This window comes from Talpa europaea (genome assembly GCF_964194135.1).
Source record: "Talpa europaea genome assembly, chromosome: 5".
Taxonomy (NCBI): Eukaryota; Metazoa; Chordata; class Mammalia; order Eulipotyphla; family Talpidae; genus Talpa; species Talpa europaea.
In genome coordinates, this window is record NC_140071.1 from 132,891,599 (window position 1) to 132,906,750 (window position 15,152).

General features: G+C 41.5%; 1 protein-coding gene across 1 annotated transcript in view; it reads left to right on the forward strand.

Moving 5' to 3' along the window:
• ADGRA3 (adhesion G protein-coupled receptor A3) overlaps positions 1–15,152 on the forward strand; it is a gene marked incomplete at both ends in the record, with an annotated part of 95,267 nt that overhangs the window by 21,432 nt on the left and 58,683 nt on the right. The window contains one exon of the mRNA XM_084233245.1: positions 7,404–7,475. Within this exon, the coding sequence (XP_084089371.1) occupies positions 7,404–7,475 (72 nt within the window). The remainder of the gene's footprint in view (positions 1–7,403; positions 7,476–15,152) is intronic.

Sequence of the window (15,152 nt, forward strand, 5' to 3'; positions counted from 1 at the left end):
GCCACTGCAGCATGAGTTCGATCCCTGCCCCGGGAACTGATCCACTTGGCTCAGCAGATCTCTCCTGTCTTGCCCACTGCTCCCCTCAACAGTGTATTTCAGTATATCTACCTGTTCTGCTGCTCCCTACTCTGTCTCTGGTGAATCCTCTAACCACCACCTCCCCACACACACCTCTGGCCTACACCCCAGTTCTTTTATGCATAAATAAATAAATCTTAAAAAAAAATAACTGAGTAGCAGTTCAGAGTGTGTCTGTGTGTCTGTGTGTCTGTGTATACATACACATATGCCACATTTCTTTATTATCTATTCCTGGCCACCTTGGTTATTTCCAGCTTTTGGCTATTGTACATAGTGCTGCAGTAAAAATGGGTGTGTATATGTCTCTTCAAATTTGTTAACACCTTTTTTCCCTTTGGACATAATTTACAGGTTTATTTGGAAATAATTTCAAACTTACACAGAAGTTGAAAGAATAATGGGTACCCTTTTATATATTTTTTCCCCAGATTTATCTATTTTACTCTTGCTAACATTTCTACCTCTTTATCAGTTGTTTTCTCTTCCTGGGTATGTACGATCAGATTTCCTGAGGTCATGTGACAGTGTGATGCATACAGCATGACCCAGAGTGCATTCTCTATAAGTGGTCTTGACCTTTGCATCTTTTGTCTTGCTAATATAAATTAGATGTCTGCAGAGAATAGAATTTTGTTTGTACTTTTACTTGGATAATTTAACCCGCTTCCCCACCCCCCCCATCCAAATTTAATTTAATCATGAATTGCTGAAATTTAACAATTCCCTTATAAATTAACTGGCAGCTTCTGAGAGATGTGAACTGCTTCTAAGAGATTTGAGCTGTCTGAGTGATAGTTTTCCATGACACATGAATGAATCCCACCAGCCTCTCCTAAATGTTAAGCTCTGAGAGATTTAACATTTCGGCTGCCTTTAATTACGTTGTCTGTCATATAATATGCAATCTTCTTTTATACAAGTTTTTATTTCAGTGCTGTATCATACTGAAACCTTAATGTATAAACATTAAACCATAATTAAGAAACCAGACTTAAAATTCAACCACAGTTTGGTATATGCCGGCAGTGACAACTACTGATAAATTCGTAACTAACTCCTTTTCTGACAGGTGGAAATTTCTTGTGATGTCAATGTTAAGATGATCCTAATTTTAGAAGGGTTAAAATGTATCTTTGGACATTTCTGTTGCAATATGAAAAGAAGAAAACTAGACATGTAATCAGCTAGAAATTTTGATTTTCAAAAGTAAAAAAAAAAAAATGTGCAAGCCTCAGAGGAGAGAAGGAGCTGAAAGAGGGATTGAGATTCCTACTTCCCATCCTTACCACTGGGTGTAGTATAATTAATTCCTTGGAGAGGGAACAAAGAACCTTAAACACAGTCATATTTTTATTTTTATTTTATTCCTTTATTGAACAAGTAGATCATGGTTGTCATGTCAGTTGGATCCTCTGCAAAGCACATGCCAAGGTTGGGTTAGAAGTACAAAGTGTTTACTGCTGGGGTTGGATGTTGCAAGATAAAAAGAGATGAAAGGGAGGAACAAAAGTGGGCATCCCCTGGATTCCCTCAGGGGTGGGAGGTAGGTTAGCATCTGTCACTGGAGCAGAGGGAGGGTGATCAGGTGAGACAGGCCGCAGACACCATGCGACAAGTCTTGGCCCCAGTCCAGTGGGAAGGTCCGGCCAGGAATGGAGAGGCCTCTCACCAGTGCTGTGCTGGTGCTTGTCTGCCATAGCCTGCCAAGTGGGTGGACTTGCCTAAAGTTCATGGGCAAGTTGCAGGGCAGGTCACACGTAAAAAGGAGGCTTTTCTTCAGGTAGCTGGAGTTTTGAATTTCTGCTTTTTATATTCCCCACCACCCCCTCGTTCCTGGCTGGTCTTGGAGCTCCACTCAAGGTTGTTGATAAGCTTCTAGACTTGCTGTTTCTGTAAAAGCAAATCTCAGGAAAAGTTTAGATAAGTTTTTTTTTAGTCGTTTGTGCTCCTAGACTTTAACTCTTTAGACTCTGTCTCAGAATCACACAAGCTCATGGTTATGTTTATATGGTGGGGGTGCGATGCTGGTCAAGTTGGAAGAGCTCTCTACACTTAGTGGGTTTTTGCCTTGTCAAGGGAGACAGTAAATACACAAACACTAGAACAATAATTTCAGATAATGGGAGACGTCGTTAAACAAGCTGATGTGACAGAGTGAGGGCAGAGCATTTTTTGACACTCAAGAGCTAAAGCTAGCACTCGGAATTTTTCCTGCAGAAATAAATGAATGCCTCCAATCAAGAGGAGGACATGTTGGTGAACAAACTAATAATACTTAGGGCAGAATGTGTGTAATTGCTGATGGCATGCGGAATTAATGTGATTTTAAAGCAAAAATTATTCAAATTGACAGGGAGTTTTGAAATCCAGTACTTATTCTGACTTGCTAGAAAGAATTCATTTAGAAATTAGCACTTGCTTTTCATATGCCTGAGAAAAGGGAATAAACTGGGAACAGAGTATGCTAAAAACAGGTGCTGACAGCCTTTTTCTGTGAAGGACGAGATGGTAAATATTTTCAAATTTCCTGGCCAGGTGATCTCCATGATCACATCTCAACTCTATATCATAATGGGAAAACAGCCACAGACAGCATGCGGACAGAGGGACATGGCTGTGTCCCAGTCAATTTTAAGAACATTGAAATAGGAATTTCTCAAAATTTTCATATATCATAAAATATTAACTCTGGATTTTCTCTGAACCATTAAATATATAAAACTCATTCTTAGAGCCCATAGGCTGTGATGAAATAGCTGGTGGGTGGGTTTGGCTTGCTCTAGACTAGAACTTTGAAGAATGTGGGAAATAGCCAGTTTTCATTAGTGGAATAAATGTAGCAAGGCATTAAAAATTCATTTTTGAGGAGTTAACATTCGATTTTATCACAGCAGGCCCCAAAGGTTTAGGAATGTGTGACCTTTAAGGTTAGTGACTCAAAATGTAGCTCAGCTGAATCATCTACTTTTTTCTTGTATTTGATAAAGATAATAGCAATAGCAAGTATTCTAACACCATAAAGCTAATACAGGATCAATTTGTATTTCTACATTTTCTATTAAGAGCAAATAAGAAATGTCAAGGAATGGAAACTTTATTATGTATATAATGCTTTCAGTCCTTGGTATTGACTTTGTTTTTTTTCTGTACGAATATATAAAGAGCTTCCTCTCCCCAACCTGCAGACCCCACCCCTCCTTCTGCACAATATCCCATTTAATGGATAACATTAACCAATCATATATTACTGGATCAACCTAAATTTCATTAGCTTTTACAGACAAATAGTGAAATGAATAATTTTGTCATGTAAATGTATAATTATATAATATATACCATGCAGTATATTTTTTGCTATTTTGTCTTCAGGATATACCAGAAGGGGAATTAGTGGATCATATATATATATATTTTCATACTTTTGCCCTACTCTGTAGTGAATGTACAGATTTATAGTAAAATACAAGTAGCTGTTTTTTCCTCCCCAGTATATTATGTGTTACTACATTTTCTCCCACTCTGGTAACTGACTTATGGTGTCTTGTTTTAGTTTCGATTTACATTTCTATCCTGATTGAGATTGTGTATCCCTCCAAATGGTTATGATCCATTAGTATTTACTTTTATAGAACTCTCTGTTGATGGTCTTTGCTAGGTTTTCTATTGGACGTGTCTTTTTAAAGAGCTCTTTATATATTTGGGAAATGAATTCTCTGCCTTTGATAGTATTTGTAAATATTTACTGTTTAAATTTGCTGAACGGCTTGAAAAAAATCAAAGTTATAAAAATGCATTAAATTTTAAAATGCAGTCCCATTTGTGCCTTCATTCTAGAAAACCTTAGGTTATTAATAAGGACTTCTAAATCCAGTTGCTTTTCATGTTCTATTTTTCCTTTCTTGGTCAGCCTTCGTTTTTACATTTGCTTTTTCTTGTCCTCTTTTCTCAGGACACCTGTCACTGGAGGGAGGGCCCACAAGGCATCTCCAAACCCTTAATTATATAGCAGACACTCTTTCTATTTAAGGTCGCATTCCTGGGTTAGGGTAGACATATTTTTGAAAGCCACCATTCAATCCACTACAATAACCCTATTTGAATGTTTATCTGACGCTTTCCCTCCAGTGTTACCTTGAAGAATTATATTCGTCCCGTTTGAGCTGAATAGTTAATGCTGTTGAAATGTATTTTCAATGAGAAAATTATTCTGTGCCTTCTGCCATATAGGATGTGGATGGTGTTAACAGCATTCCATTCTAGGACTTTCCATAGCAACTGAGATCTTGTAATACTTAATTTTTATTTCTGCTCCATCAACTTTTGATTTTAAAAGAAAACGTGTCTGCATTAGATCTTACTTCCTTTTTCATGTTTCAGCATAAATGATACACTGAACTAACTTGGTACTGTGTTAAATGATAGCAATGGACATCAAACTCTTCAAATGGTGTTTAAATTCAACAGGCGTGAGCTCAGAATAGCATTCCTAAGTGTTGTTTATAGATGAAGTGGTGGCGGCTTCGTTCATCTAGAACAGAAATGGGTATATATAGGCTTGATAACTTTGGTCAAGTTTTCTATTTTTCATTTAGTTACCTCTTCAAAAGTTTGAAATTTCAAAGATGTCAGCAAAAATATTGATTATGAATGGATTTTAGGTTTATAATGATTCATGGTATTATGCATTTGCTAGTTCCACAGTGCCCCCATTTCAAAATGGAGTATAAAAGCTGTCTGCAGAGTAGATTTATTCGCACAGTTCCTGTTTTCTTGCACACAATCCTTAAACACTGCGAGTAATGTGTAGACGGAATATATTAACATGAAGTTGTAAACTATATTTTTAAGGTTACAGTTATAACTTTTTAAGTGTGATGAAATGTCTTCTTTTTACTCTCCTCAATAAAATCTATCATTTATTGTACTAAAACCTTTATAACTGAGCAAATGACGGTCCTTTTGCCAAAGCAATACTGAATTGCAGTGAGTGTGATTTAGTCGCCGCCTCGGCAATTTTTCACAAGCTACTTCCTTGTTTGGATTTCATTCTTCATTTGGAAATGGGATACTAATGTCACAGAGCTTGGTCGATTGTGTATTTTTGCTTTATTGGTTATATAAAGCATGTCAGCATTGCTCATTAAAACGTGAATGATTATAGAAAATTACAAGAAGTTGAAGCATCTTGGTGATGAGTCTGGTCAAATCTTTTCCTTCTTGAAACGAATGCAGTTCACAGGTGGGTAACCTAGTCTGGTTACCTTTTCACTACTTTTAGCTCCTGTTAAGTTGTTAGCACTCACTACATAAACTTTTCTGTCTTCCATACCTTGATATCTCTACTCCCCCTAAATAAAGGAAATTTAGCCTTTTCAACCTTCTATGGGGAAACTCTTTCTTGGTGTTTGAGCTGCAAAAGAAACGTAGTTGCAAAGCCTGGTGAGAAAGCAAGATCAGGTCCATAGTATGATCTTAGGCAAATGGGGTGTATGACTTTTTTAAATCGGTTTACTTTAGTTCATTTTTAAAGCACATTATCCTAACATATGAGATATAACATTTTCTTTTTTTTAAGATTTTATTATTTATTTATGCATACAAGAACTGGGTTACAGGCCAAAGGTGTGAGGGTGAGAGGATTCACCAGAGACAGAGTGGGGAGCAGAACAGGCAGACTGACTGAAATACACTGCTGAGGGAAGCAGCAGGCGAGACAGGAGAGGTCTGCTGTGCCATGTGGATAGCTCCCTGGCTGGGTGCAGTGATCAAACTCATGCTGCAGTGGCTGCGGATAGCTTCATAGGTTGCATCTTAACCCCTTGCTCCACGAGGGAGGCCCCTGACATACAGCATTTTCTATAGCTCTGTGTGTGTGTGTGTGCGCGCCCCCACATGAAGCCGATTTTCATATATGTAGACACTTAACTAGATTTGTATATTGTTATATTAAAAAGAATATTCAGCATGATTTTAATGACATTTAGAAGATACTGTCATTTGCTTAAGGTCAGTGTTTTATAGAGCACTTCGTGTGCATTTTTTTATTTCCATCTTTTGAATAGCTGTTCAACTTAATGTAAATTGATCAATTAGATGAACATACGTGGCATTCTCTATTCCTTTTTTTTTTTTTAAGATTTATTTTTATTTATTTATACAAGCACTGGGTATAGTCAGAAGCTTGGGAGGTGAGAAAATTCACCAGGGCCAGAGTGGGGAGCAGAGGGGAGCAGAGCAGGCAGAAGGACCAAAGTACACTGCTGAGGGGAGCAGCGGGCGGCAGGAGAGGTCTGCGCGCCATGTGGGACCCTCCCCGGCAGCCTGGGATTGAACCGGCACTGCAGAGGCTGCGGGCAGCTTCACAGCCCAGCACTCAACCGCTGCGCCACTGGGGAGGCCCCCATTCTCAATTCTTTTGCATTATTGGATGAGGCATTTTGAAAGCAACGTATACGTTTTCATGTCAAGTGAAGAATAAGGGTCTCAGAAAGGTCTCAGGTATGATCTCATGTTGCTGTATTTCCCTTAATTTTTTTTTGAAGTAATACTGCATTGGAGCATGAGTTTTAGGTGAGCATTCTTATAAATCGTCTACACACACTACAGTAAGTTCACCACTAAAAGTTCAGTTCTCTCCTTGGGCATGTAGGCAGTGGAGCCCCTTTTCCTGATTTTCTCCTCTTTGCCCCCTTTATTCTTACATTGAGCTTCGAGCAATTTTGTGTTGACTTATCCCTTTTTATTTAAAAATTTTTTTGGGCCTCCCTGGTGGCGCAGCGGTTGAGCGCTGGGTTGCGAAGCTGCCCGCAGCCTCAGCGGCACCGGTTCAATCCCCGGCTGCTCCCCGGCCACCGGAGGAGAGTCCCACATGGTGCGCAGACCTCTCCTGCCACCCGCTGCTCCCCTCAGCAGTGTACTTCGGCCCTTCTGCCTGCTCTGCTCCCCGCTCTGGCTCTGGTGAATTCTCTCACCCTCCCGCGCTTCTGACTGTACCCAGTGCATGTATAAACAAAACAAACAAACAAATAAATAAATAAATAAACATGCCTCTATTAAAAAAAAAAAATCTTTAAAAAAAAAAAATTTTTTTTGGTTAAATGAGATAGGATTGACTAAAGATGTGACATGATAATGTGAGCTATTTTAGGTGGTTTCTCAAAGAAAGAACAAAGCTCTTTTTTTGGTCAAGCAGCACAAAAATTCTTTGAGTAATAAATGACTGAGAATTCCTCACAGGTTTCAATATAATAAGCTAAATTACTTTGATATTGATGGTGTACATTTCCTGGGAAACTTACATTTTTTTCCTGTTATTTTAGGATTCTGAGTAACAATAAAATATCCGAGCTGAAGAATGGCTCATTTTCTGGGTTAAGTCTCCTCGAAAGATTGTAAGTATTCTTTTATTATTGTCTCTTATTGTTATTTAATGCTTTTTCATTGTAAGCCTGTTATAAACTCTTAGCTTCCAAATACAGTTTTCTCAACATCTTATTACGGACCATTTCAAGAATGGAAGAATTGAATTTTAGAAACAATTGTTTAATACAGAGTTGGACAAACTCTCTGTAATGGATAAGATTGTAAATAATTTAGGCGTTGTAAGCCATATGTCCTCTGTCCCCAGTTCCATCATAGTCGTGTGAAAGCGACAACAGACAATAAATTGTTATGGATGTGACTTTTACAAAGCAGACCTTGGGTCATAGTTTGCAGCCACTGATATTTAAGGCTCTGATTCTGTTTTGAAGTTCTGCCTTGAAATGTGTATGCCTTATATGATAGACAAATAGAATAAAAACCATGTCAAAGGGGAAGACTTTTGGGTAGACTTGGATGTCTTACTCAGTTGTCTTCCAGGTGATCATTCTGTTTGGCTTTATGACTAGATGTGTTGCTGGTACCACTCATTTTTGGCTTTGGTGACTATTAGACAGTGGGATTTTAATTTGCTGGTCTTCTGAATACTCTTTGAGGATCATGTTTCAAATTCCATGTCACTCATGCATTTAGGGTGACCTTTCAGGGGTCACAAGAAAGACATGCTGTGAACATCCCCATTTGTGTTGAATATCAGACTTGCCTCATTTTCTTAGTTCTCTTTGTGGTGATTCACTTCCTCCACCATGTCTGTGGCCACTCACTGACCACGGCCTCCTGTGCCCTCTCCCTCAGGGCTTTGCCATTGGATCCCTGACGTGTTCTGGATGGATCTGCCCTCAGCATTCTTCATCCTTTTGTATGTTTCTCTCCTTATCCACAGGTACACACAGAGTAATATAGTCGTATTTCCACATATATACATGTCCACGTATATACACACAGAAGTGTGTATTCACAAATGTGTAAAATGACTTTAGCTTATGAGATTTCCTTTTTCTTTTTTCTCCTTTTCTGTCTTCTCTGAAGTATCACTGTCTCATTCTCACAGTCCCCCTGCTTCCGAGGAGGCTGGCTGTCCCTCCTCACCCGACCGACCCGTTTAAGGACAGGCCTTCACACACATTCCATGGTTCCTGACTCAAAACTGAGCATTTGACCTTTGTTAATTGAGTCCAGATTTGCTTGGGGCTTCTGGGAAAGGCATTTCCTCACTGTCATCAGAAACGATAGCTGTACTGGGCTGCTGCCTGCCGGAGCCCACACAGGCAGGGACAGGGGCCAGGCCCTCAGGGAAGCCGAGGGAACCGTGAGGCCTGTGGGCTGTGGTTGTCGGGGGCTGCTCATCCCTTCGGGCTTTCTTTCCCCTGCCAAGAAAAGTCACTGTGGTTGACAGGTCTCCTAAGCCTGTTGCGTAGTCAGACATTTAGTAGGTGTTTGGCTAATAATGGAAGGAGTCAGTGTGTCTTCTTTCCAAAGGAAGGGTGACGGGCACCCTGCGGGTATAAAGGGTGTCTGTTGTGTTTCAAAACAGGTTTTATTTTTGGCACCTGGGACTGCTGTGGTTGTTCATGCACATCAGAGAGTGTGGCTAGCATAGCTGATGTGCTGTGCTCTGAATTACTCCCCTCTGATATTTACTTTTTAATTGTCTTTGTCTTTGACCTTATTTTCAGCCATTTGTCGGTAATAAATCTCTGTACATGTTGGGAGTACACTAGGTTGCCTTGAACCTATTAGATGAGATGAATATGGAACTGATTGCTTTTAGCCAGGGGCCTGTTTATACCTGAATGCCAGACACCACCCCTCTCTTGTAGGACTGTGTATGTACACTGGACACACACAAGTACATGTATGTGCAGGCACAAAGGGGCCTTCAAAAGACTAGATAGCAGTAGGTGCAAAGGGAAAGCTGTGAAGCAGGTGTGTGCTTGAGGAATTGCAAGAAGACTAGGTGAGAGGTTGGAGAGATGTGAGGCTGCGTGGTTGGGATAAGAAGGAAGGAGGGAATCCCGTTGGATGTAAGATCATTGAAAACTCATCATCTCTGTACTGAAACCAGTGCCTTTGCTTGTTCTTATCCAACTTGAAGTACAGCAGAATCAGATCAGAGTGTCTGGTACTGTGCTCAACTGGGCATGTGCTGATTTTTGAGGTGACTGTGAGGCATCCGGTTGTACGTGTTGAATTGGACAGCTAGGTTCCCCTGGAACTCAGTGGTGGGGTAAGTTTGGGCTCGAGATACAAATTTGTGCCTAAATGCTCACCTTAAAGCTGTGGGTGGTGATGAGATTGCTGGGAGAAGGAAGAGTTAGAAGAGCGGAAGAGGAGAGTGAGAGTGAAGCTTAAAGGAATAAGGTTCATTTACTTGAGGAGTCATTCGTTCAACAAGTGGCTTTTGAGAATTGCTGTGTTAGGCGGTGTTCAAGGGAGACAGACCTTAGAGGCTAGTGATAGAGGAAGTGGGCAATAAGCAAAGTAAGTAAGAAAGTATATAAAGGCTATTAGGTTGGGATACGTCCCATGGAGCAAAACAAACCAGACTGGGAGTGTGGACTCTGTGTGGGGCTGAGGGGGTGCTCAATTTTGGGGTGTATCAGGAAAGTCTCCCAAGGAGAGCACAGAACTGAAAGCATTGAGTAAGTAGGTGAGCAGACTTGTGTGGGGAGAGTCCATGCTCCCTGCTGTCCCTGAACCAAGGGGCTCTGGTGTTTTCCAGAAAATGGATGTGCTGGGCCCTTGACACCATAGGCCATTGGTGTAAAGCTGGACAGCTTACTCTGGGTTGAGTTTACAAGATATATTGTCATTAAAGGAATTGTCTAAAGTTTATACTTGCTATAAATTTTGCTTTCAATTCCTGGGCTAATTTGGTTTGGAATTTTTAGAGTTTATAAACGGTCTTGGAATTGAGATCTTCTTATCTGTTGTCCATCCATCCACCCTTTCTTTCTCTCTTCTTCCATTCTCCCTGTGCAGTTTAGGTCTTCATTCTTGTGTTACGTATTTGTTAGTGTTTAGTGACACCCTCCCAGGCTCCAATCCCTGCCACTGGGCCTTGTGGGCAGTCAGCAGTGTTCCTTCACCCCAACGGTGAGTTGAGCTCGCCACAGCCATTGGCGGGGCCAGTCCCAGTTGCCCAGCAAGGAGGGCTGCTTGCTGTGGGGCCTTAGAAAAAGGTCTCCTGGCTCTTAGAAGACACAAGAAGAGCATCTCCTTTTCCTAACTTGTGCTTGGAGGTGATTTCTGGACCTGGGTTGTCACATCATGATTGAAGATCAACTGGAAAGCAGAGTTGACCTTCTAAAAAGGGTGTGTCTGAAGGATAGACAGAGGCTACTAGGACCTCTACTTCTGTAGAGAGCTGTCTGCTTTAGCTGTCTACTTCTGCATTTCCTGTAATGCCTAAGATTTATTTTCTTTATCATTGAAAATGCTTTGTGTAAAGGTTTCAGATACTTGTGTTTAAAAAGCACCTTATATACTTTGTGTTCTTTCCTAAAGAAGAACTGTTAAAATATTCCTTTAATTTTGTTTAAGCAAGTCTTGTGCGCCTTTTCATTTACGTTTTAATGATCCAGCGTATTCAGATGTAACTATTCATCCTGAAGTTAGACTCATGTTCGCTAAGGAAGCTGTGGCTTGCCGAGGGAAGGGAGATGCTAAATGAGAGAATCTGACCATAAATATCTTTTGGCAGTGCCTGATTAATATGGCTATTATTAAATATTATACAATATGTCAAGAATTTTTTATTATTAAAGAAAAAGTGTATCTTTAAATCATATTACAGTACTCAGTTATTCATGAGAAGTGTTTTGTAGAAACACATGCCGTATATCATCGTCCACAAATTTATGTACTACTTTTGCTAAATCAGTTCTGTTGTAGATGCTGTTTAAAATCTGAAAAGGGAAACATATGTTTTAAAAAAATGGAACTGACGTTATATATATTTCTATTTGCAGAGCTTTTTAGCTTATGCAATACAAGTCAAAAACATACTGATGGAATTCTCTCCTAAAATCATCTTTTCTCTTTGAGCTGGAAGATTAGGGTCTAGTTGTGGAGAAGCTAGGGATTATGACTTTGGGCCTGATGATTAATTGTATGTCATGAGACTTAAAAACTTGAGGACAGAAGGTAATTTTTGTTCTGCAGATTTTCAAACCTACAGAAAAAATGAACAGTTACTGGAATATCCTCCCATAACACCAGCTTTCCCAGATTTAATAATCATTAACAATTTGGTGGCATTTTTTTGTACTGGAATATGCCAGCACATTCACACATTTGCTGACCTACTTGAAGGTCAGCTGCAGACATGATGACCTTCTCTCCTTACTGGGGATGTAAGTGGTCCTGAATAAGACCGCAGTCTCTACTCTCTGACTTCTAGCATCCTAACGATTTTGTGGCTAACCATAATTTACTAAAAGATTTTTACTGTAAAGGTCAGGTAATGTAATTCTGTTTCTCAGCCTTGCTTTACTGTTTCTCTTGCTGCTGTGACAAAATACCATCAACTGGTGGTATTATAAAAATGCTTATTCCTCATACTGCTGGAGGCTGGGATGTCCAAGACGAAGGCACTGGCAGATTCCGTGTCTGGTGAGGGGCCGCCTCCTCGGTGGCTGTCATTTTGTTGTGTCCTTGAGTTGCAGAAAGGGAGGGGGAGCAGAATGGGAGTAGGGTCTCTTTTATAAGGATGTTAATCCTATTCATTAGGATTCTGTCTGCATGACCTCATCAAACAAAGGCCCTCTTCCTAATTCCATCACCTTAGTTTCAACATAAGAATTTTGGGGTACAGATCACAGAAACACCACCCGCTGCGTATTGAGTGACTGACTCTTCCTGATCAGTCAGGCACAGACCCTTCTTGGGACTGCTGGTGTCTCAGTGACGATGGGGAAGGAGTGAGAACATGTGAAGAGGGTGTTGGGAGGAAAAGAAAAGGGCTCCGGGCACAGAGCTGACTTTGTGGAGGAAGGAATGGTGCTTCCTCCAGGGAATGAGGGTGAACAGGAGTTTGCCCGGCAGGAGAAGCAGGTGGGGGTGAGGTTGTGGGCTCAGGAGTTAGGACTATAGGAGGCCATGTGCAGGGTCTGGAGGTGAAAGAAATAGGACTTCCTGAAACATCTCAAACATGACTCTTAGATGTGAGGAGACATTGGGTGAGTGTGGAGGATGATGTCCAGGCAGAACAGAAGTGAGTTGGAGCAGGAAGGGTGAGCATGGCCAACTCACTCCAGATGGTTTGCACTTTCTTTCCAGGTAGAGCTCAGATTGTGGGTGCTTTGGTGGTGGGTGCAATTGGGTGACTGCGTGCAAAGGCAGAGACCTGATGCCTCCAAAGCACTAACAGTGATGTAAACCCATGATACTTCAATAAAAAAATGAAAAATACAGCCAGCTCAGAGACCTGATGAGATTTTATGTTTAGAATAATTCACTTCTGTTACTTTTCTTTCTCACCACATGCAAATTTTGACCCACTGAGACATTTCTTTTTTTCTTTAAATTGAAGTGACATTGTTTCATAGTATTATAGAACTCTCAGGTGTACAGCATGACTTAACTTATCCTCTGTTATGTTCACCACTGAAAGTCTAGTTCTGTCCTTTTCCTCAGTTTACCCACAACTTTCTCCCTTCCCTCCCACCATCACTGTGTTTTGCTAAACATTTGCTTTCGTCTTGTTCATTCCTTTGGTTTAGAAAGATTACTCTGAGTGAAGAGTAGATGGGCACACAAGCCAGAGCTGTGTGTTGTATGTGGAACCTGGGCCAGGAGCGGATCGTGAAGGTGGATGGTTTTGAGCCAGCTTGGAAAGCTGGACAATACTATGTTTAATAACTTTTTTCAACTTCTTACTCTACCAATTTTCAAATATATAGAGAAGTTGAAAGAACATTTTCTCGAGCACTTTTGAGTTAACGATGGCCAAATTTTGACATGTTTGCTTTTTGTCTGTCTCTGCTTTAGGTATCCTTTTACTTGGCTCCTCTAGTAAATCTTGAGGAAGTTGTGCTGAAATCCTGACTGCGGATTGGCCACTTATTGATGCACTAAGAACTTGCCCAAATTTCTTAATCTTCCTGTATACGAGTTTTGCTTTCTGAAACATTACTAATACCTCCTAGGACTGATTGTGAGATCTTAATGAATGATAAGTAATGTCTAGGGATTTGTGTGAACCTAGGAGGCCAGAATTTAAACTAGGACTTCAGGCTTGCCCGGATCCAGGGGATCAGCACTGACTCTTCTCTCATGGAAGCAGGATTGTCACTAACAGCTCCTGGCTTATAGCTTAACCAGTAATCAAAGCAATAGAAATTTGGCTACTTCCTGTCCCTCTCCCTTCCCCCATCCCCCCAGGTTCTAGGTTTAATGTAGACCAGAATCAGGCAATTGCTAAGGTGAGGGCATTTGAAAAATATGAACAAGGATTGGTCGACAACTGGTGGAGAGTGCTACTGGGAATTCTTGAGCAGTGTTTGTACCTTATGGCCCCTGGGAGTTAGGGCTTTTTACTTCAAAGCAAGCAAGGAGAAAGATGCAGAACAAAGCCAACAAGCAAAACTGCGTAGGACAGCGGCCACATGTTAAATAATTGATGTCGACCATAGCTATTGTTATTATAAAAATATGGAAGCTTTTATAGTTGCTATTCTGGCCCAACTTCACATACCCCGTTGAATTTTTGAATGACTGGAAGCTCCTTTCTTTTCTACTATTTGCTATCAAAAAATAGTGGCTGGGGTGGAGTCTGCTTAGGTCTTTGCAGTGCACATTAATACTTGCCCTGGGTCTGGGGGGCTCACATTATCAGTGTCATAACCTGGGCAGTACCCACAACCTGGGTTTCCCCAGAAACAGGTCCTGAGATGTGTTTGTGAGGGCAGGTGGCTCCTTTGGGAATAGTCTGGTGTTGGGGCTTGGGGCTGAGCAGGGAGGGAAGGACGCTGCTCTGTGGTGCTTCCTAGGAAAGCGGCCCAAGGCATGTTGCACACAGGACTTTTCTTTGAGTGGCTAGGCTGCCTGGGCATGGGCTGAATGGCCATGGTGGAGCATAGTTACAACAGACCCCAACGGCCTATCACCTGGTGCTGTGGTAACAGGTGGCACATGGTTCAGGATCTACTTCCAGGACACCTTTCCAACCTCAGGCAACATCGGCCAGGCCCAAACACCTGCTGCCCTGCTGTGCTTCTGAGCGTTGTTGTTGTTCTGGTGACTGCTTGCAGCCACTACGCAATGTGGCACTGAGCCCGCATAATTTCCATGAGTGGAGTTTGAAGCTGGCGTGTGGCAGGGGCTGTTATGTAAAGAAGGAAGACAGGGAGAAAAGACACGGCAGAATTTCTGTTCACATTCTTACCTCAGGCACCCCAAGAAATGGGGCCTTAGTGGGTAGGTTATGTAGGATGAATCCCCAGGAAGGGCCCCCCTCAGTGTCTGCAGTGGGTCAGCTACGTATTCGGAGGAGGTGCAGGCACAGAAGTGGACCACGGACCACTATTCTGCTTCTCGGTGCTCCATAGCTGGCTGTGAGGTCTCTGCAGCAGTCTGGCCAAACTCTCGGATGGAGTGACTTGAGAGTCCCCACCTGAGCCCAGGTACCCAGAAGCTAGCAGCAGCCTTAGCAGGCAGCCCAGATCCCCCTTTGGTGGAAGGATGTG